The sequence below is a fragment of the Piliocolobus tephrosceles genome, chromosome 3 (genome assembly GCF_002776525.5).
Source record: "Piliocolobus tephrosceles isolate RC106 chromosome 3, ASM277652v3, whole genome shotgun sequence".
Taxonomy (NCBI): Eukaryota; Metazoa; Chordata; class Mammalia; order Primates; family Cercopithecidae; genus Piliocolobus; species Piliocolobus tephrosceles.
This window is the reverse complement of record NC_045436.1, coordinates 75610388-75633087: the sequence shown is the minus strand read 5'-3', so window position 1 is coordinate 75633087 and position 22700 is coordinate 75610388. Positions and strand designations below refer to the sequence as shown.

Here is a 22700-nt window from a genome sequence, read left to right as displayed (position 1 = left end):
CCTTCCAAAAATAAATGGAATACAATAAAAAATTTAGATGTTAATAAGCATTAGCATATAAAAAATTTTAATTAGCCCTTTAATAGTTTAAAACCATTTATTGTCTTAAAATTTTAGTTAGTTGGCATTTTCCTCTTCAACTTTGTGACAGGCCTTATTAATCTGATGATATTTTCTCTATCTCAATACCCAAAACAATGAATTAACAGCTTTGTAAATGTTTGGACATAAATGAAACACTAGATTGATGACCAAATACTAAAAATACATTTTTTGTGTGTTTGAAGTTCTTTGAGAATAATCTAGTATAGAAACCTATTTGTTAAATTATTTTGGAATTCTTTTGTAAATTCTAATAAAGTTTGTCATTTGGAACAGTTTTAGATTTACAGAAAAATTGTGAAGATAGTACAGAGTTTCTACATATTTCATATCCAGTTTCCTCTATTGTTAATATCTTACACTGGTATGGTCACAATTAATAAATCTATACTGAAACCTTATTATTAACTCATGTCCATCCTTTATTTTTCAGATCTCTTTAATTATTACTGAATGCCCTTTTTCCACTCAAGGATCTCTTCCAGGATACTATATTATTTGTTGTCTTTACTTCATAACTCCTCTGGGCAGTGTTGGAGCTCAGAAAACAATACCCCAAAATGAAAGCCTCAGAAGCAAAAATTTTTTCTGTCATCCTGTCCTCCTGCCTCTCAGTCCCATTCTCCCTAAGCTACCTATAGAAACTAGAATCCCTCTTCACCAAGTCAGGTCTTAGAAACCAGAACCTCCTATCCCCAAAATCAACCAAAATACCTAAAAATATTACTCTAAATATCCCTCCTAATTTTTGTCTAAAAACGGGCCATATAAAAGTTATCTTTTTAAGGTCAAACTACCTTGACTGTAGTTCACAAGCCTCCTTTTCAAGAGAGGGTCCAGCCCATCACCCAGAAGGAAGGAATGAATGTTCAGGTCAAGAAGAATCCAGACAGACTTACTGGGTTTCCCCACTCAGTCTCTTGGGATTAGATCATACCATTTTTTGTTCAGTCATATTTCTGCATGGCTGTCCATATTTTGTTGAACCTAAGCATAAAAATTGACAATTTCCCCTGAATCTCTGGGTCTTCAATCTGAAGGCTCCGATTGTATGCACATTAAATAAATTTGTATACCTTTTCTCCTATTAATCGGTTTCATGTCAGTGATTTTCAGTGACACTTCAGAGGGCCAAGCCCTTAGCTCCTACATCAAACAGTCCTTATTTTGTATGACCTTGATTGGTCTGGGTAGTACTGATCAGGTGTTTTACATAATGCTACTCCAGAACTATCTGTTTGATATTTTTCGCATGATTAGACTAGAGTTACATGTTTTGGGGAGACCACAAAAGTAAAGTGCCATTTCCATCACATCCTATCAAGCATAGATAATATCAAAGTGATTTTTTATTGTTGATATTGAACTTGATTACCTGGCTTGGGTGGTGTTTGTCAGTTTTCTCCATTGTAAAGTTACTGTGTTTCCCCATTTTATTTTATACTCTGAAAGGAAGTCACTATGTGTGGCCCAAACTTGAGTTGGGAGTTATGCTCCACCTACTTAAAGGCAGAGTATTTACAGGAATTCTTTGGAATTTTTTTGCACGGAAGACATATCTGTTCTTCTCTATGTATGTATTTATTTATATTAGTATGCAGGAAAGTTTAATTTAAATCAGTAATATCTAGCACCAATGATAACTATTTTAAAAATCATTCAAAATTCCTTAAGTTTCAAACGGCAATATGATTTTTCAGTTCTAGCATATGGTTTACCAAGTTGTCTCTAGGACTATTACACACTAATGCTACATCCTTTTTCGAAGTCTTAGACTCCCTTTCTGTTGATTTTTCCTTTCACTTTTGAACAACATGTATCTTTACCAGCAAAAGAAACAGATTTAAAAATCCACCCTCAGTTCCTTTTTGGAAATCTTTCGGAAAAGGCAATTAGAGAAAGCCAGTTTTACCTAAGGGTAACTTCATTTTCTGTCTTCTTGACCAATATATTCAGTTTTTCTCCTTTCAGTAAACTATATATTTACTTTATTTACTCTTTATTTCTGGAGCCTTTAACATGTGTTCAGTGCTGAGTGTAATAGGTAAGTTTGCTAGGTTTGGTTCTCATATAACATTTATTATAACTAACTTTGGTTCATTCATAGTTAAATTGAGGAAAGAAGAGATTATAGTGAAATCTATTGCATGTTTTTAATCATGTGGCCACTAGGAAGTACTTCACTTTCCTCATTTCTTTTTATATGTATATCAGCCACACTAGTTCAAATACTACACATCTTCCAGAAGACTATAGAATATTCAGTTCTAGACTCTAAAAGGTCATGAAAATCATAACTAGACAGTTACAGTCATCTGGACAGAAATCTAGAGAATTTTCTTAGTGAGGCACAGATATTCCAATATTCCTCAATCATAAAGTGGTATGAAATCAGACTTTGGTATTATTTACACATGTAAAAGACTGACATATGTATAATAAGGGAAAGGTAATGCAATCCTTTGAGATATGAGATATGCTTGCATCTTGGATATATTTGCAACCTTCACAAAAAGAAAAGAACTATAAGTGATTGTATGTGTTTGCCACCAGACACCCTCATTTTCTCAGATAGCAATTCAATTCAAATTTTCCATATGTTAACAAATAATTTCTTTTGAAAAATGAGTTAAGGGTCTTCTGATTCTTGGCCAAAAAAAAAAAACTCCTATATTAAAAATTTATGTTCACTACTATTTAAGAATGTACAAGATCATGCTGTGACATATGGTTATTAATATAGACTTACACTTCCAAGAATACTCAACCACAATTTTTATGAACATGAGTAAATGTAGTATTTCCAGCACTTCAATGTTATTTAAAAATTAGCCATCAACCAATGGGTGAACCAATCTGCAGCAAATATAGATCAAATCGAAACTTCAAGTGTAATAGTACTCCAGAAAGATCCCACTAGTGCAAAATATTTGTAAATCAAATTTCACTGCATGTTGTTGAACCCAAACATTTTGCTTTTGAAAATACTATTGTATATTAACATCCTAATCAGAAGTGTTATTCCCCACTGCTGCTAGGTCTATACAGCATAATCTTATTTGGTTGTCTTTGAAATTTTGTGTGATTTGAATATGTAAGTGTCTCTTTTACTTACAGTAGTTCTATAGTCTTGTGTATTACTTTCTTTAGAAAAATAGCGTATTACATATCTAGGTTAAGAAAGTGTCAAAGTAAGATTAAAAACATTTGAAGAATTAAGCTGAATTGCATAGACTATCAAATGAAGAAGAAAATACTTTACCTAAATACCCGTGAAATCATTAATAAAACATTGTGGATGGATAGAAAATCATAGTTTCTAATTTTTATTTCAAGATCCATTAACTAAATAATGATATACTTCCTACCTATTATAAAGTGAGTAATGTGATTTTATAGATTGCATGTAATGAATCAAATAGCAATAACAGCTCTTTACATATTCTTGAACTAGTGTATGTTTAAATATTTCTACACTGTTTTGAAGGCATTCACATAGGTTAATTTGTAAAGGAAGCAGTCTTGAATCAGGATATGATTAGGAAATATATCTACCTATCTATCTAAATCCTGATGTTTGTTCCATTTTTAAATCTTTGTATAGTATATCCCTAATTATAGCTACAAAGAGAGAACAATTTACTCATAAAACAAAGACTATCATTCTATGGAACAGAATGGAGCCAGCAAGCTGACATCTGCGAATTATGCAAATGGAAGAGTAGAGAACAACTAGGGCCTAGTAAGCAAGCCCTATTCAGATGGAAAACGGGAGTGGAAGAAAGACTGCTCAGATAATTATTAAAGTTGGGAGGACACTTATTCCCATGGTGCATCTCAGGGAGAACTAGTTTGTTTTGGCTTGCCTCCTCAAGTGGAAATTTAAGTGTGAATTAAAAAATGGCATGCTGAGTTTGAGGAGCAGCTTCTTCCCTCTTTGCTGAAGAGTAGCATTGGTTAGAGGGCAACATGTCATTGATTTTGAAGCTCTGATGCACTTTTTATACCCTTTTGGTGAATAGTAAGTAGTTTAACAGTGTTAAAATAGAAACTTTATTAATAACATTAATAAATAGAATGTTTGCACTGCTGCTCCTCTAACTTGACAGTATGTTGTCACCTGCCCCTTAATACTTTTGATTAACACAAAACTAAAGTCCTTATTAAGGAACAGAGATAGCAAATTTATTCCCAAAGGAAACATTTGTATACATGTAAACTTATTGTACGTGTCAGATTTCTAAAGTAACTAAAATATGTAAGGTTCATAGTGTTTTGGAGACTTGAAAGATGTCATATTGATGACATCTTTCAAGTACTGTGTTTCATAATAATGCTTGACAAAATAAAATTTAATCGAGTTATTAGAAAATGGTCAGTTCAAAGTAGATCAGTCTGGATAATAAGAATAGCAAAGCCACTCCTAGAAACTCATGCCTATACTATGTGTGTGGTACACTCAATTTATAGACCAGGTGACATCTGAATTTTCCACTGATGATCTATATAATGTAATAAAAATGATAGTTAATGAGTTTCTGGAATCCATGAACAAAAAATACTGACTAAGCTTTTGGAATGACTGAGTCTAAGTGACTTTTGTGAAAGGTAAAAGGCAAATGAAATGTTTTTCTGTACAGATATGTAGGAAAAATCAAACCTTTAACATAAGACAGGAGGTGAAAAAAAAAAGGGGGGGGAGGAAAAATATATCTACTGTATGGAGTATTCAATGTGTGTCAGGCCGAAAGGACTTCATACACATAATTTCTACTCCTTATAGCAGCACTACAAGGTAAGTGTGATACTCCTTTTTTTTTTTATAGAGTAGTAAAGAGTGGCTCAGAGGAAGTTAATTCATCCAGGAAAGGACAGTCTTCCACCTTTGTTGGGTCTGAACGCAGGTATATTTGAGAATTTGAGAATTTAGTTGATTGTGCTCTCATAAGAATTCAACTCTTTCTCCTCAGTAAGCATAATTCGGTGACTAAACCAATATTCGTGTCAAAATAGTGAAACAGTTTTTCCACTATCTTTAGAACAGTCAGAGTTTTAATTGTATGGAGTTCTTAGTTCTAATCTCAACAATTCAGAAAAATACGGAAAAATACATAAAAGATTCAGAAGAATATTCAAAAAAAAACAGAAATGATAAAGGATTCTTGAAGAGAAATTTAAATCATAGGAACTGTGTTGTCTCTACGATCTGAGTTCATAATGTTCTTTTGTAATAGCAGTAAACTCCAGTACTTTAATTCCAAAATATGTGATATTCCACACATGACCTCTACAGACCTTTGTCTTAGGGAAGATATGGGTTTGTAAAAGACAGAGAAAGAAGAAAGCTCTCCAGTACTTGAAGCCTAGATACACCCAAGAAATTGTTTAGCAGCTCACAACACTATAGTCCATGTGGACAGCAATGGAGAAAATTCTTTGAGTGCTGTTGACACGTTACTGTGTCTCTAATGGAAGCAAATTACATACTTTCTAAAGTGACAATATCACTCCAGTAATGTGCAGATAAAATGTTCCAGTGAAATCTAATAGCTCATACTTGCCAGAATCATTATGAAAATAATTGCTTCCTCCGACTTTTTTTTTTTTTTTTTTTTTTCCTTTTTTGGGAAAAGTGCTACCTCATGTGGCAAGGAGTTTTTAAAAACAAGGTAACAAACTATAGCAGGACACAGAAACTACAAAGGCAGTGCTTCCCTCTCTTTAATAATTCTAACGTATGACTGCTAAAATAACACTGTGTCCTGGAAAGCAGCCTTTTAATAGAACGTTTGTGGATAATTGAACTCCTGCTCATTGTTCAAAAGGTCATGAGTTTCCAGTGAGCCCTTTTTCTTTTGGTAAATTATTCAGCTTGAGTATTTATTGGCCTGTCAAAAGGAAAGTATTGTATGAACTGTCTTTGTTGCTCTTCAGTGTTTCCTAATTTGATTGTGTTCCTTTCTGTGCATAATGCCAGCAGAAAATTTCCATTTCTTCTTCTCAAATTCCAGTACATCTCTGCTGTTTGCTATATAGATCAGCCTCATAGATCAAATAGACATAAATTAAGTTGATGTAAAAGAATTATAATACTGATTGAATGCAGAGTTTTTGTTTGATTTGTGTTCTGAGCCTGATCAGATCTTTGTTTTTATTAATATTATTTCAGAGCATTCCTTAAAAGGAATCTACAATAAAAAGAATGGGGCAAATTTTAAGGAAATTGCTAGCTAGTATTAGGTTATCTATAGTCATCTATATTACAATAAAAGCAGTATTCCACATCCTTGATCTTACAAACTTAGTGTCTGCACAATAACTACACACTTTACTATAGTGGATAGATCAACTGACTCCAGTTCTGAACAAAATTTGGGGCAAATTGGGTAGTTCCAGGGCTTGTATATCTAATCTTACTGTCCATACTTGTTGGCCCTTCTGTACTATTTTCTGTATCCAAAGCTGGCTGAAGGAGAATTACTTAAGTCAAGAAAAAGAGCGTCACAAGAAAACAAAGGATGGCTGAATTTCAGAAAATATATCCCATATACTGCTCTCATTTTCTTCTGACCACTACGATCCTTATAAAAAACATGTGGGATTTTTGCTTGCTTTCAGATGACATGAGATAGTCTTTTTCTAAATGCTCTTCTTTTTCTAAGTGAAAAGCTCTCTCTTCCTATGGACAGAAATTGATCACATTGGATATGTCTGGATAAGATGTCACTTTAGTTCTTCATTTAACTTTTACAACAGTCATGTGGGTTAACCTTCTTACAGATGAAGAAGCAAAGATGCAAAAAACTCATTCACTTTCCAAAGATATCATTTCTCATAGATGACAGGGCTGTGATTTGAACTCAGATCAAGGTGAACGCAGATGCCATTGCCCCCGTAGAAGTTCTTGGTATACATATGCATTGATCCTCCTTTTCCTTTAGCACAACCTCCTCTTCTTCCCGTCAGCTCTGTGAGAATGGATCAGACAGAAAGTCCCCGAGTATAGCACATACCATGAGCCCTATAGGATGTGATGACGTGATCCGAGGGGTTTATTCTAGCCTCAAGGCCCACGCAGCAAGGCAGAGATCAGCCAGGACTGGTGATCAGGCTGTCTGCTAATGCCCTCTCTAGCGGGAGGTTCTCAGTGTATTTGAACTTCTAAAGTGGAGAATCACAGCTCCTGGAGAGAATGTTCCCAAGAGATACGAAACAAAAGCTGTCTGTTTCTCATATCCTGGGCCCTGAAACGCATTTCAGTGTCATTTCTGCTGGTGTCTATTGGTCAGAGCAGGCATAAGCTCACTCAGATTCAAGAGGAAGGGACATAGATCCGATTTCTTAATGAGATGAGTATCACAACTTTTGTGGCTATATTTATTCTGCCTTACTTCCTGTTTCCTATGTCTGTTTTTCTCCCAATCTTGGTCTTTGCATTTCTACTCTAGGCCTGAATTCTAGACTCAGTTTATAGTTATTGATAAAATCCCTTAGTTCTAGTTTAATTGTATTCATTCATTTATTAATGAACCTTTTCAAAACAGATTTCGTGGTTATTACTGTACAAAGCAGTACAAAAAAGTAATTTTCAAAATATGGATTTTGTTGCCTGGCTTTTAATCCTGCATCCTCCAATTGTAAATTGCAAAATCTTGAGCAACTTACTTTCACCTCAATCTCCTCTCTTGTAAAATGTAGATTATAATGCCTATATTATGTGGATATTATAAACACCAAGTGGGATAATGTATACAAAATACGAAGCATAGTGTCTTGTACGCAAAAGCAGTCTAGTAAAATAGAATAGTGGCTATGATTAGTAGCTGATATGGTTTGGCTGTGTCCCCACCCAAATCTCATCTTCAGTGGTAGTTCCCCATAATCCCCATATGTCATGAGATGGACCTGGTGGAAAGTAATTGAATCAAGGCCGCCTCAACCTTGCTGAACTCTGAGTCAACTAAACTTTCCTTTATAAATTACCCAGTCTTGGGTATGTCCTTATAGCAGCATGAGAATGGACTGATACAATAGCTATCACTATCACTTACTATGTGAATCTGAATTAGCCACTTAATATCTCTGGACCTCCTCTTTTATATATAGCTTCTTCTGTGTAATTAAAAAACTGGATTGTTTTTTTCTTGTAGTTATGGTTTCTTACAGTGAAAGGATACAAATTAAAATCAGAAAAGGAAAAAGACGCATGAATGGAAGTTCAAGAGAAAGTAGGCAGAAGTTTCCAGGTATATCTTATCGGTAGAGTAAAAGAAGGACACATCATTAAGATAAACTAATCTGGTCATATTGGCATAGTATGGCCCAAGGCCTGAGGCTCACAGAAACATTCGTATCAGGTAGAATATTCCAAGGGTTCAGAGATTATCTCCCAGGAGTATGAAAAGAGGTCTTTCCTTAAATGTGCAGGTTTTGAGTAACTCAAGCCTGCTGAATTTACTCTTTCCTTGCCACACAGTAATATAAAATATTAATAAAAGGGAAATTGAGTGCAGGGCATGTGGTACATCTGTACATTTGTCTCAAATTTAATACAAATCTAAAATTGTAATTCTAAATCCAACTGGAGCAGTAGGTTATATAAGTTGATAAATATTCAGGCTTAAAGTATTTTAACACTTTTTTTTATCATTATTTGTTTATAATCAAAAGGGATTGCATCGTAACGGATATTGTTTGCGTTAGCCAATGCATTTAAAATTTTTATTGCCTTTGTGATTGAATTTATTCTCAGCAACACTTTATTCATAATAGTCAAAAAGTAGAAAAAATTCTAAATCTTCAATAGCTTATGGATAAATAAAATGGAATGTTATTCAGCCACAAAAAAAAAAAAATAAAGTACTGATACATGCTGCAGCATGGATGAAACATGAAAACATTAAGCTAAGGGATAGCAGCTAGTCATAAAGGACCAACCTATTGTATGGCTTATATGAAATGTCCAGCATAGGCAAATCTAGAGACAAAAGTAGATTAGTAGTTTCCAGGGGAAATAGGATTGATAAAAATGGGAATGATAAAAATATTCTAGAATTAGACAGTGGTGATGATTGCATAGTCTTGTGTACGTACTAAAATCGTTGACTTGTACACTTTTAGAAGGGTGAAACTTTAAAAATTATTTCTGTATATTGCATATGTAAAAATTATATTTCCATTATATAAAATTATATTTCAGTTTTTAAAAATTTCAATTTAAAGTTTCATAACAATATGCTCTGGTTTTTGTACACTGGATGGGAAGATATATCTATTATTTTTTTTAAAAACATAATTCTAATCTGGTATACCCTTTATAAATCTTTCTAACCTCCTTTCTTATACCATTCCACACATACTACATGATATTTTATAATTATAGCATATTATAAAGATTAAGAAATTAGGAACTCTTCCTTTTCTCAGAAGCTCTAGCTTTGCTGCAGCAGTGAAATTCTCATTATGACTGTCATAACTTAGTAGGTATTTTAACTTGAGGATAAAACAGATTGAGTAACCCAGTACTATAGACAAGAAATAGAATCCAATTGATAGATTTCTACACCTCTCTGGTTTACAGCTTGATAAGTTATTGCTATTATTAGTCAGGCAATAAATTGACCTAATTGAAAGCAACATGTTTGAATTGTTTGGTTTCTTTTTTTTTGTTTTGCATGATTACAGAATTGTGTGTAACCAATGATATGATAATTACTCAATGTATGCAAGAAATCTGAACATTTTTAAATATAGAAAACATTGACAACCCCCTTCTTTAATGGAATTTGATAACATATATTGTGTTGTGACAAACATGCTTTATTCTTCTAACAACAAAATTTGGATTATCTCCCTGAAGTGAAGTACAATATCTATGTATCTTGATTTAGGGATGGTTTTGTTTCTAATCAATTATTTGTATTTTAATTTTTGCTGACATCAAAAGAATCTATTAAAAAACTTTAAAACTTATTTCTGTATATCGCATATGTAAAATAGCCTTAATTTAGCAGCTTATCTTCCACTTGCAAATATGTGAAAATATCAGTATGTAAAAATAAAAAGAATTCTTTATCATTAGAAGAATGTACTTATTATTCTGAATGTCATATGAAAAATCCTTTTTTGTTTTTAATTGTAGGAATCCAATCCAAGTACCTCTGAACAGCTGCAGCATTCTAATCAAAACATGTTAGCTACTAATATCACTTACATATAAGCAAAACAATATTTATCTTTGCTTTCTGAATTCAGAATGTTAGGCTATCTTGTTTAAACTTGTTTGGGAGAAGATATGGAGATTAAGTCTGTATATATATGTACATAAGTTCATCTTCTCACAGGCCTCTGAGTTTTTGGTTTTCTTATTTCTTAGAATCCAGGTTCTATTTGTAGAAGTAGATGCTGTACAGTAAAGAAAAAGGGTTAACTTTTGGCTGTTTTGGTATGTTCCACCTACTATTCTTAAATCACAGACAAATTATCATTTCTGGTTTTAGTCTACCTTAGAAAAATAACATATACCAAGCACCAAGCTCAGTAGGATTTTAAGTAGTCGAATATAACCAAGTAAAACTGCCTTCACCAAATCATGACTTCATAATTGTCATGGATAATTGACTGTAGAAAATACATGTTGTGTGTTCCTTTGGAAAAAGTTATCTGTGAATGTTCTGTTGCATTAAAAGATACTAAATAGTTGATCATGTAGTGATTAGTAACACATAGTTAACAGCTAGTAAGAAGCAAGGTAGATTTTACTTTCAACTTTTTATTATTGTTACCTCCTCTGCTTAACTCCTTTGAATCACCATCTCTGTTTATTTATTTTTCAGTCTGAAATTCACCAGAATGGCCCATTAAATTTTAGAATATATAAGGGCATAAGTGGACTGCAAAAGAAGAGTAGCTGTAGCTTAAAGATTAAAGCGGAATGCAGTTTTTCCCTTAGATTTTAATTTTTGCTGTATTTTTCCTTAAAGGTTAAAAGACTAAAAATACTGTAACAAGATACAATAATATGAAAAAAAAAAATTCTTATTCTTCCTCCCCTGCCCTGTTAAATATCACATATTGTTGGAAAAACAGTCAGTGTTAACAAGCTTCAGCACCACATGTGCACACTGTTACACTAAACTGTATTTGTTATTACCTAATTCAAGTAAATGGTTACATATCCATAGGTGTCCTGAGTAGCTTGAAATAATCTCCTTACCTCAGGATGGAAGTTCTACATAGAAATCCATGGCAGGGAAAGCAGGAAACAACTATCTTTCTTTTAAAGAAGAGAGTGTATTAAAATAGTATAAAGTTAAATCAAATGGAAATGTTATGACTAATAGTTTGGGAAGTTAAATAATCTGCTTTTCCTATTTTAGACTTATATAAGTTCAAAATAATCTTCAAGATATTCACACTGAATTATTACCTATATAGTATCTTTAATGCAAAAATATACAGTATGATTGAATATAATATCACTTATTGAATGTATGCCTTTCAATCTCTTTTAATAATCTCTTTAAATAAATGCTTACAAGGCTTTTGTTTTATGAGTTTTATTCCTCCTTGAGTTGAGAACACAGTTTCTTAAATTTGACCATGAACATTCCATTGAGAGACTGATGATAAATTCACACTTAGCCTCCCTTTAACTGACGGACTTAAACTTGATCCATGGATTTGCACCACGAACTTCAAAAGATGAATCACTGCTGTAGACGTGATGGCCTAATTCTTCCAAACATGGCTCAGGATCACTGGTAGCAAACTGGGCAGCATCATCAATTTCTTTCTTCACCTCAGTTCCAATTTCCTTTAATTCTTCCACAGTGGCGAGCTTGCTGTTTACCATTCTATCTTGCAGAATCATTATAGGATCCCTCTTACTTCTTACTTCCTGAATTTCTTCTCGTGTACGATAACTGACTCCAGGATCACTCATACTGTGTCCATGATAACGGTAGGTCTGCAGCTCCATCAGTATGGGCCCCTTTCCAGACCTACAGTAGTTAGCTGCAAATTTTGTTGCCTCACGAACACATAGAACATCCATTCCATCGACTTTTAGCCCAGGGATAAAATTGCCCCTCTTGTAGTAATCAGTGCTGGCTGCTGCTCTCTCAGTAAATGTTCCCATTGCATATAGGTTATTCTCACAGATGAAAACACAAGGTAATTTCCATAAAGCTGCCATATTGAAAGCTTCGGCTATCTGCCCCTGATTCGCAGCGCCATCCCCATATAAAGTCAAACAGATCTCATTGTTTCCCTTATATTTACAGGCCAGAGCAACGCCAGCGCCCAGGGGGCCCTGCGCGCCGACGATGCCATTGCCCCCGTAGAAGTTCTTGGTATACATATGCATCGATCCTCCTTTTCCTTTAGCACAACCTCCTCTTCTTCCCGTCAGCTCTGTGAGAATGGATCGGACAGAAAGTCCCCGAGTATAGCACATACCATGAGCCCTATAGGATGTGATGATGTGATCCGAGGGGTTTATTCCAGCCTCAAGGCCCACGCAGCAAGCTTCCTGACCATCGCACAGGTGACAGAAACCACGAATGAATTTCTGTTTGTACAGCTGATCTGCCTTCAATTCCATGCGGCGAACAGTCAGCATCATCCTGTAGTATTTAAGCCCCTCCGCCCTAGTGAGCACTGTAGTGACGGGGGGACCCTCCTCTAACAGGTAAAGATCACATTTCTCAATTTCAAATGTAGCGTCATTTGAGGAGTTACGGGATGCCACCAGCACTCTGTGAGCTGACTTCTGGGCAACTCGCCTCAACACGCGGGAGATCAAAGCGGCCAGCATATTCTTCATGGAGTGTTGTGGGTCGCGGCTGTGTCCCGTTAACGACCGCAGGAAGGCCTAGCCTCGGCTCCGCGTCTCCTTCCGGTGCTCGCGTCATCCGGGCAGTGCACACGGGGACAGAGGCAAGTCCTGCACGGCACTGGGACATGGGCCACGCAGTCTGAGCTGACTGATTTGTACTGTACCTGCCAACTGTAAAATGAAGACTAAAAGTGGTTTCCTTTTCTGGAGGACTTGGGCGAACTACAGGGCATCTTAATTAACCGCCATCATTGCTGAACCTCAATAATCTGAGTCCCTTTTCCCTGTTAAATCCTGGAGGAGTGCACCTCAAGCTTTCCCCCGAAGCATATCAAATAGAAGAAAGGAACAAACTCGGTCCCTAAGACACACAAGAGTTCTGAGAGTTAGTCCAAAGTTATTTCTTCCTACCAATATTTCTTTAATGTCTTGTTTTTGATCTTTAAAATAGGTATGAGGCCGGGCGCGGTGGCTCAAGCCTGTAATCCCAGCACTTTGGGAGGCCAAGGCGGGCAGATCACGAGGTCAGGAGATCAAGACCATCCTGACTAACATGGTAAAACCCCGTCTCTACTAAAAAAAAAAAAAATACAAAAAACTAGCTGGGCGAGGTGGCGGGCGCCTGTAGTCCCAGCAACTCGGGAGGCTGAGGCAGGAGAATGGCGTGAACCCGGGAGGCGGAGCTTGCAGTGAGCTGAGATCCAGCCCAGGCCACAGAGCGAGACTCCGTCTCAAAAAAATAAAAATTAAAAAAAATAAAATAAAATAAAATAGGTGTGAATATTTATCCTGCTCCATAATGTGTCATATGTATTTTAAGGTAACAACAAAGCTGTATATTATTTGTAGCTTAATTAACTTTAAAAGCAAAACAAGCACACACACTAACAAAGACCCCTTTTAAAGAAAAGTCAGTACTATCAAATAATATGCCACATTTATCCTAATGGAGTCTAGCACCTGTGACACTTGAAGTGGGCAGGAAGGATGTGTACAAACCTAAGCCTGAGAATAACAATTTAAGCCCAGTAATAAACTTCCATGTGGGAAAATTGGAAGCAGGGAGAGAGGGTTGAGGTGCACATTGTGGTAAACAGTTTGTAGTTTGTGACATTCCACTTTTCCTTACTCTTTTTAATAATTCTGAATCCCTGTTTTACCTAGTTTTATCCCTGTTTTCTGACTACTTCACTTTTGTTCTTCCTTTTGTTTATTTCCTTTTTTTTTCTCTTTGATTTTCTATAAAGATGTCTTTAGCAGGTTTCCATAGACTTTCAGATGGTATTTATTTATTTTGCTTTCATTTCAATCAAACTGGACCAGCTTTAGTCCAGGAAATCTAGAAACATGTTCTTATAGTGCCTTTTTATGTAGCAACCATTAGAATGTGTAACTTCTTATAAAGTGACCCACCAAACAATACACAGTTTGGACTACAAGAGAGCAACAGAGTTTGCTTATGTCACTTGAAGCCGTTCAATCACAAGAGAAGAGAAGCCTTAGACCAAGGGCTACAAAGATCACATATCACTTCTCTCTTTTTGTGCTTTTACCAGGGAGGGGATTTTGTGCCCCAATAAGCCAACTCTAACTAGGGATCCTGTTCTATTTAGAATATTAAGCCATTCACCTTAATGCGTGCTCTGTTTTATATCCATTGCCTATTTGCAAATGATAAATTCTTAGTCAAATTTCCCTATTACATGTTCAAAGCAGCTGCCTTCTCTATATCTAGTTGCAGGTGTTATTTTGGGCACTTCTTTTAATATTCAGGAAGAAAAGAGAAAATCGCTTGTTAAAAAGTTACGATAACTCTTAAAACTTGATTCTCTCCCCACCTTCTGAACCCAGCCATCATAGTAGGCCTCATCTTTTCACTCAGTTAAAATTCAACTGTTGGAATTCATGGTCTTGCTGTGTTGTTTGCTTCCTCTTTGATAGTCTGTCTGTCTGTGCTGTTCTCTTTCATTCCTCCAGGTATTGGAGATCTCCAGGGAGCATTATCTCCATAAGAATGAGAAAAATGACACTGCAGGAAGGAACTGTAGTGTTAATGGGTCAGTGAGTGACAGCTGAGCCTTCTCTCAGAGGTATCAGCCAGGCCAGTGCTGCCAGAAACACAAGAGCTGTACAGTAAAGTGTGCCAATTTAATCTTGTCACATGTAGCCTGGACTGCAAAGATAGAGCTCCCCTTAAAACCCCAGTGTATCAAGCCTAAACCCAACTCATGGCAGAAGAGAACATGCAAAGATGCTAATTGGAAACTATTGGTACTATGGGTTCCCACCGAAGATGTCCTTTAAAAAAAAAAAAATTCTCAACAGGCTCTAGTTAGTAAATAATAAAATGTGAAACTCCCATGGACCTCTTGGTCATCGGTTACCCTATATATCCTAAATTCAACTTAAAAATGGATTTCTGAAATCAAACAGTGTCGAAGCATTTCAATTAAACTGATTAATCTTGATAATGACTTTGACTCATTGCTGTCCTTCCAAAGCCATCTACATTTTCGAAGAAATAATGAAATTTCTAGACATCAGGGTACACGTTTATCTTGAGCTGTTGAGCTTCTCCTCTTACATGCCCCCCAGCTAGATAGGATTCATAGAGCCAATGATGCTGTTCTTTTCTTCAGATGATTTATTTTTTGTCCTGCGCTTGTTCAATACCATGTCGATTACCAAACAGAACTAAGAAGTCATCTAAGGATTCATCACTGAAATGTTGTTTGCAATTAGAATCCCCATAAATTCTAAGTTTTTAATTAACACCAAATCTCACTTTTAATCTACTTGAAATTAAAGGAAAACAGATGAGCACTTTTATAAGGCCAATGGCAGACTTTACATTTAATTAATAAAAACCCCTATAAAAGTAGAGCAAGTGATTATAGTAGCAGTCATTCATGCCAGTGTGACAAAATTTCACATTTCATGTCTAATGGTTGATCTTACAGGAGCATTTCTGAATTTATCTTAAAAGTGTCACTCCCATTGCATCAATAACACATAGTTTTTAAATAAGAGACAAGGAAATGTGAAAAAAAAGAACAGTGAGCATGTTTGAAGGATATTTACATTTCTTCAGTAATTATTGCACTTTTTCACCAAGTGTTAAATGAAGAAAACTGTTAAAGAGTGAATATTTTCTAGATAAGCAATATCAGATCTCATTATATGATTAGTGGCAGTGTATTTTTTTCATAGCTCTAAGATTTGCCAATTAAGAGTGATGAGTAAGAACCTGGTGCAAAAATTATGAGTTACGTATATAACTCTGAGAAGAATTTTTCCCATTTGGTGTATTACTTTATCTCCCTTGGAGAAAAGACACAATGTCAGGACCACATATTTTGAAAAATAATGACAAGCGAAGTTTCTCTCTAATATTATAATAAGCAAAGCTCTTCCAGAACACTTCAGAGGCTTGGGTAAACAATATTTTTTCTTGTATAATCGTACCATATTTGAAATATGATTAAAATAAAAATCCAGGATACATTAATTCAAAGAGAAGACTTCATTGGAAATGAGAGGTAAAGTAGAAGTGCTTCTCATCCTACCCAGATAATGATGGTGTGAGAAAAAGGAAGATGTTGTGGTTTAATTTTTAGTAGTAACAGATGGAGTACCATCTTTATCTTGATAGATGACCAGAGTCATCTGAGTCATCATACTCCTAGTACGAAATCCACTATTTCAAGAGTTTGAGATGAGGTTCTAACACATATGGTAAAAGAGATCATGATGCAAAACTGTAAAATAAAACTTTCCGAACATGTTAATAACTTCTCTGTAATTAAAGCTGTAATTGAATATGGCCAAGTGACATAAGAAGTAAAATTTTATGTATAAACTCTGTTGTCAAGATTTACTACAGTCTAGTGTCTCAACCAGTAGAGGACTACAACATGAGTCAAGAGTTTTGAACTGATTTCTGCTCAGTATTTTGAGTTGTTTTGTAAAACCACAATCCCCATTCAAAAGAAAAACCATTAATTCAATAAACGTTCCTGACAAATCACAGCAATTTTAAGAAAGTCCAAGTCAAAGTTAAATCTATTTGTATGTTCTCCAAAAATGTTTACATTTCTTGGGCAAATCTTTTCTTTAGCAGATTTTAATTGTCACATACTTAAAACCCCATGTCTCAAATTTTTATTCTGTAAATAAACACATTTACCCTAGTAACCTGGCTTTTATTATACTAGCAATAAAGCATACACAAAATATACTAGCCAAAATGAATGCTATATATTCAATATTGCAATGAGGGCTTCTCTCCTCTGTGCGGTGGTTTTAATACATTAGTTTCCTCTTAACTGTACCATGTTATGTTTTCTTTCTATACGTCCTCCCACAACCCTTCTAATGACTTTCGGTGGAATATTAACTGTTTCTAATATCAGTATGCCCATGTAATAACAAAATTAGTAAGAATATTTCCTTTCACTTTGCCTCTTTGAAGAAGATCTAAAGGAGACTGAATTTGAAGAATTTGAAGGAGATTTAAAGAGACAGGAAGGAATATTGGCAAAAATTCAGGGCACTGCTGCCTCCTAGAAGGAAGTTTGAGCAGCACATTTGACCAACACTGACAAATCTTAAGAGAAACAGACTTTGAGGAAGATTACTAATCATGCACCCCACTTTAAGAACCTACTGTTGACCACATCTTCAGTCTTGTTTGCCCTATCTTACGTCTAAGCTTGGGCACAGTGTTATCTATTACATCCTAAACTTAGACCTGTATAGATTCTGTCCACATAGATTCATAGGAGATACCTGTGAATATGGTCAGACATATAAGCACTTTGTTCTTGGCAGATAATATTTTTAAACAATGAGAATGAATTTTTTGGTTATTACAAGCATTAATTTGAGATTTAAAACAACATCATAAATATTTCCCAGGTATGTGATAGAATAGACTTGCATCTCTTTCTTAGAGATAAAAAGTTAACAAAGTTAGTATCTCCAGGAAATACAGTCTGCTCATTTGACCCTCATGTAATTTAGTATCTCATTCCCAATTTCTAGAAGAAGAAACTGAGACCAAGGAATTAGGTAAATACAAAGCTAATTTTAAAAAGTAAAATATTTATTTTTCATTTATTCATCATGTATGCACGAAGTGCCTTTCTTTTATATATCCCGTTTCTGTATTAAGTAGTAGAAGTACAATGATAACGTACAATTAAATTTTCCTCTGTTTAATCCAGTTTATATGTAGGTGTTGTGTTGTGAGGTCTTCCAGATTTCCTGGCACTGCCTAGAGAAAAGGACAAATCATCACTGAAAGACAGAGGGAGGGACACATAAGCAGCTGTTGTAGATGCAATAAAACTAATGTATTGCATTCCAGGCAATGGTTACAATGACAGTTTGTCTTTATTAGGATCAATGATGAACAAATTAAAAATAAAGTACTGTCAAACAGCAACATACAAAACAGAACACTCTAATTTTGTAAAGTTGTGTAGTCTCCTTTAATTTGGTTATACAACGGAGCTGAAAAGGCACACTGGGAAATATGAAAATCAGGATCTCATAATTATACAATACGTTATGAATATGAATGCAGTTTCTCCAAGCAACCTAAGACAATGCTGTAGTAATTTTATGGAGCTTCTCATGCATGAGAATCTTTCTGTTCCCACGGACCCACTGTGCATTTAGATTCTAGGATATTTCCATAGTACCCAACGCTAAATCTAAAAGGCCATTATGGGGGAGTCTTAGAGACAATTTCAATTCAGAGGCCCAATGGTAAATGAAGATAGTGTCCAAGAAGAGCTTTTAAGCTTAAACATATTAAGCACTCATCAAAGCATCATAATCAGGCAGTAAGATTATTGGGGTTCATTAGGAATTTAACAAGATCCTGTCAGGGCTACCAGCTGGTCATGCTGCTTTCATTCTTCTAAACCTGAATATCCCACTGAAATTTATGGTGTATTTCTCCAAAAGCTTTTAACTTTTCTGTACTTTCATCTAGCCCTCTTCCCGTTTCATTTCATGTTAAAAATCACCATCTATTTATAAGAATGCATTACAACTTTTCCAAGGGAATTTCCAAGTTTCATATAACATGGAATTTCATATAATATGGAACTTTTCTATATTATATGAAAAGTCATATGGACTGCATTGGATCCTGACACTGATCAGAGCAGAAATGAACTCAGCAAGGGTAGTAAGCCCAGTAAACACTGGGCATGTTCTCAGCTCATGCATCTGATTCACAGAGAGCCAGAATCTTCTGTTCTGATCCATTGCTTCTTCCATGCATGCCCTACACTGCTCCCCTGCCCCAGCTGCCTGTCTCCTGAAGAATTTTTACATCTATCAGAGCTTCCTTCCTGCTAATCTCAGCAGAAGAGGAATCACATTGTTATCTGGAAATCTAACTCCTCAGCCTTTGCTACAGAACTTGCTATTCCTTCATAATGAGATACTGTTCTCCTGTTCACCCCACTCCCACATCCCCACCAGAGAATCATCAATTTTGTCGTCTTCTTTGGCTTGCTTTCATGCTCAGATTTCCTCAGCTCTGAAAGAAGATATCAGAGTCCTCATTGCCTCTTTTAGATCTCGTCCTATATTATTCCTTTTATCTAGTCAAGCTCCACAAATATGCAGCCTGCACCCACAGTCTCCATTTACTTTCCTCTAATTGCTTCCATATGCTTCTGCAATCTGTGTCGTCAACAATGAACTGAAATTTCTCATATCAAGGACTTGGTTAAATTTAATGACAATTTCAGTGTTATCACTCTTTGAAACTCTTCACTACATTAGTGTTTCTCCATGGATATTGCCTTAGCCCAACTTAAAAATTAAAATCATTTTTATGCTGCTTATACCCCAGACTTCATTTCCTGTATGTCAACCTCCACCCCAAAAGTAAGTGGGGGTCTAAAGTTTAATGATATATGCTTCATTCTTGCCAGCTTAAATGATTACCCAAAGGGACTCATGTGATTTATTGGTTTAATTCTCACCAGTAAGGAGATGCCAACTATATTTTCAACATTAACTTCCTTCATTCTCTCTAGTCTACCAGAAAAAGTATGTTAAAGCCCTGTAGCTGTTTAGACTTGAAAATTTCCAAAAAGAAATATTTTCTCTCTTCTCCCCATTTAAATAAAAAATATCTGTTCATCTTAAGTTTCTCATCATCAGAGACCTATTTCTGGTTTATAAACTTAATAAATATATATTTTTTGATTATAGTGTCTTTAAAAATTCTACATTATAAATACAGAAAAGCATAGAGACAGAAAAATTAAATCACCAAAAGTTATCTGCTATTAACTTTTGATTTATATTTATCTTTTTATTTCTAATACAATCAAGGTTATATGTTTTATATATCTTGAGTTTTTTCTTAGCATCATATTATAATTATTTTCAAAATTATCAAAAGCCATTTCAAAGATCATTTTAATGGTTACAAAAAATCTATATTACATGAGTTTACCATAACAATCTAAAATGTCCCCCTACGACTGAACACTTGTATTATTACTGAATTTATACCATGTGCCAGGCACTGTTAGTGAAAGTACTGGTTTTTAAGATTCACTTTGTAATATTTTAACACAAAACATTGAATTTGTTCAATATATCACTCTTCTCCTTTATGATTTTATTTGCACACAATCATATACTTATAAATATTGTTTTCTTTTTAAAGATTTTAGTCTTTGAGACATCTGGAGTTATTGGATAATACAGAGAGATTACACTTTTATTTTGTCTGCTCAATTCTTCTCACTTTCATGTATTGAGTAGTCCATATCTTTATTGTTTTGGAATGCTCACTTTGTATCTATATCTAGGTCTACATCTTCACAAGCTAAAACTTTTGTTTCTGAGTTCGTTAGTTTTATTATCTGTTAGTTGATTCTTATGGGAGCACTTCTAAGTTCTGATTATTATAGCATCGTGTAATTATATATTTGATAGTCCAAACCCTTTCTCATTATACTTTTTAAAAAATCTTCTAAGATTTTATAGCCTGTATAATATTTCCTATGAAGACCAGAGTAATTTTATTACATTAAAAAATAATTTGGAATTTGGATTAGAATTAAACATGTAAAATAAAGTGGAGAAAATTCTGTCTTTACAATGTTTAGTTTTGTCATCCAAGAATATGCATCTTTCAGCTTACTCAGAATTATATACACTGACATCGTGTGGTTTCCTTATGAATATACTATATACTGTTAGGTTGTTTCTCAGCTTGGGTGATGGTGATTTTAATAGACAATTATTTATTTACTTCCTATGTTCCAGTCACTTTGCTAAGTGTATTGCAAGCAATATTTTACTTAACTGTCACAACAGTCCAATGACAGATAAGATTGACTTTCTTATTTTTACTGATAAGAAAACAAATGCTTTAATAGTCAGTATTTTTAGGAACTAAAAGCCAGCAAGTGATAGAAACTGGACTCAAGTGATGGAAACTGGAATTCAGATCTGTCTAACTCCAAAGTTCCTAATGTTTCATCAATAATTAGCTCTAAGACTGAAACACTTTGTCAATGAAATATTCTACATTTGACTTTTTACTACATTTTAAGCAAATGTGTTAAAACTTATCAAATACATTTTCAAGAATTATGAAAATAGTCATATCACATCTTTTTATTTGACTTAATATGTTGGCATTCAAGGCCACCCCTAGGTGTGTGGGGCACTGGAAAAAAATATTTTTGTGGAGCTTCAAGCTGTATTAGAAAATTCATGAGTCCATACAGGGTATAGTGATTTATTGAAGATTATTTAGAATAATGAATAGAAAAGAGCTAACACATTCATTTGTTGTCTAATTAGAGCTTGTGAAGATTCTTGATGGTATCAACAGGAACAGTCCATTTTTGTTCATGCCTAAGAACCATCTCTTCCTGTTTTTTATTGCCAGTGCACCAATTCTATCTCATTTCATGTCTACTTCCTCAAGAAAGAGGTAGTACCTGTTATTAACCACAAACAGTGGTGATGACTTTGTGGAGCAATGTTCTGTTTACACTGAAGCCATTTAGATTGTCTTGACTCTGTAGCACCCTAATGTATTCTGGTTACATCATTACACATGATACTGTCATATACATTCTGTCACTCATGAACACTAGCTTCTCAAAGGTTGTTACTGTGCTTTATTGATGATGACCACGGATGCAAGTTTCTTCCATAGTATGCAGGGAAAAATAACTGATAATTCAATTTCTGGCCACATTCAACTTACCTTTAGGGATCTGTGGCATAAGTTTAGAACAATACATTTTCCAACTATGTCTTCTTTTGAGAAGTTTAGGCTATAATCATAGCATTCTTTTGATGTGATTTCTTTCCTTGTTGATTGTGCTCCTGCCTTCTGCCTATCACTACTAGCTAGAAGGGCCTTGGAAAGAATGAGAAGAACACTTCTATTCATTGTAAGGAATGATTTTCCCTCCTGTGGCACAGCTTAAGACCAACCAAGGAGACCACAATGTCACAGCATCAATTAGAGGCAAAAGAGGAAATCTATAATAAAGGCCTGATAGCACTGTGGAGCAATAGTCTCATGTGTCATAATAATAATCACTACCTTTTATTGATTGCTTAGCATATACTACTGTGCTAAACTTTATCATTGGTTATCTAATTTAATTCTCACAAGCACACTTTTATGTTAAAATGTGGTTTATTGAAACATTTAACTTAGCCCACATGACAGGCCTGTAAATACCGTATACAGATT

The 22700-nt window shown here is 34.8% G+C and overlaps 1 protein-coding gene across 2 annotated transcripts; it reads right to left on the bottom strand.

Moving 5' to 3' along the window:
• Positions 1–11599: 11599 nt before the first annotated feature.
• On the bottom strand, positions 11600–12978 carry PDHA2 (pyruvate dehydrogenase E1 subunit alpha 2). Of its 2 annotated transcripts, XM_023193337.1 has the most exons (2): positions 12406–12978; positions 11645–12312 (listed from the first exon to the last, which is right to left on the bottom strand). In XM_023193337.1, exons 1-2 carry the CDS (start codon positions 12926–12928, stop codon positions 11753–11755), a joined length of 1083 nt encoding a protein of 360 aa, XP_023049105.1. In that variant the 5' UTR covers positions 12929–12978; the 3' UTR covers positions 11645–11752. The 2 variants fall into 2 exon arrangements, with proteins under 2 accessions (XP_023049104.1, XP_023049105.1); XM_023193336.1 differs by having other exon boundaries at positions 11600–12978.
• Positions 12979–22700: the final 9722 nt, after the last annotated feature.

What these genes read in the sequence shown, in the direction of transcription:
- PDHA2 (XM_023193336.1), bottom strand. Translation starts at nt 12,928, where the DNA reads ATGAAGAATATGCTGGCCGCTTTGATCTCCCGCGTGTTGAGGCGAGTT.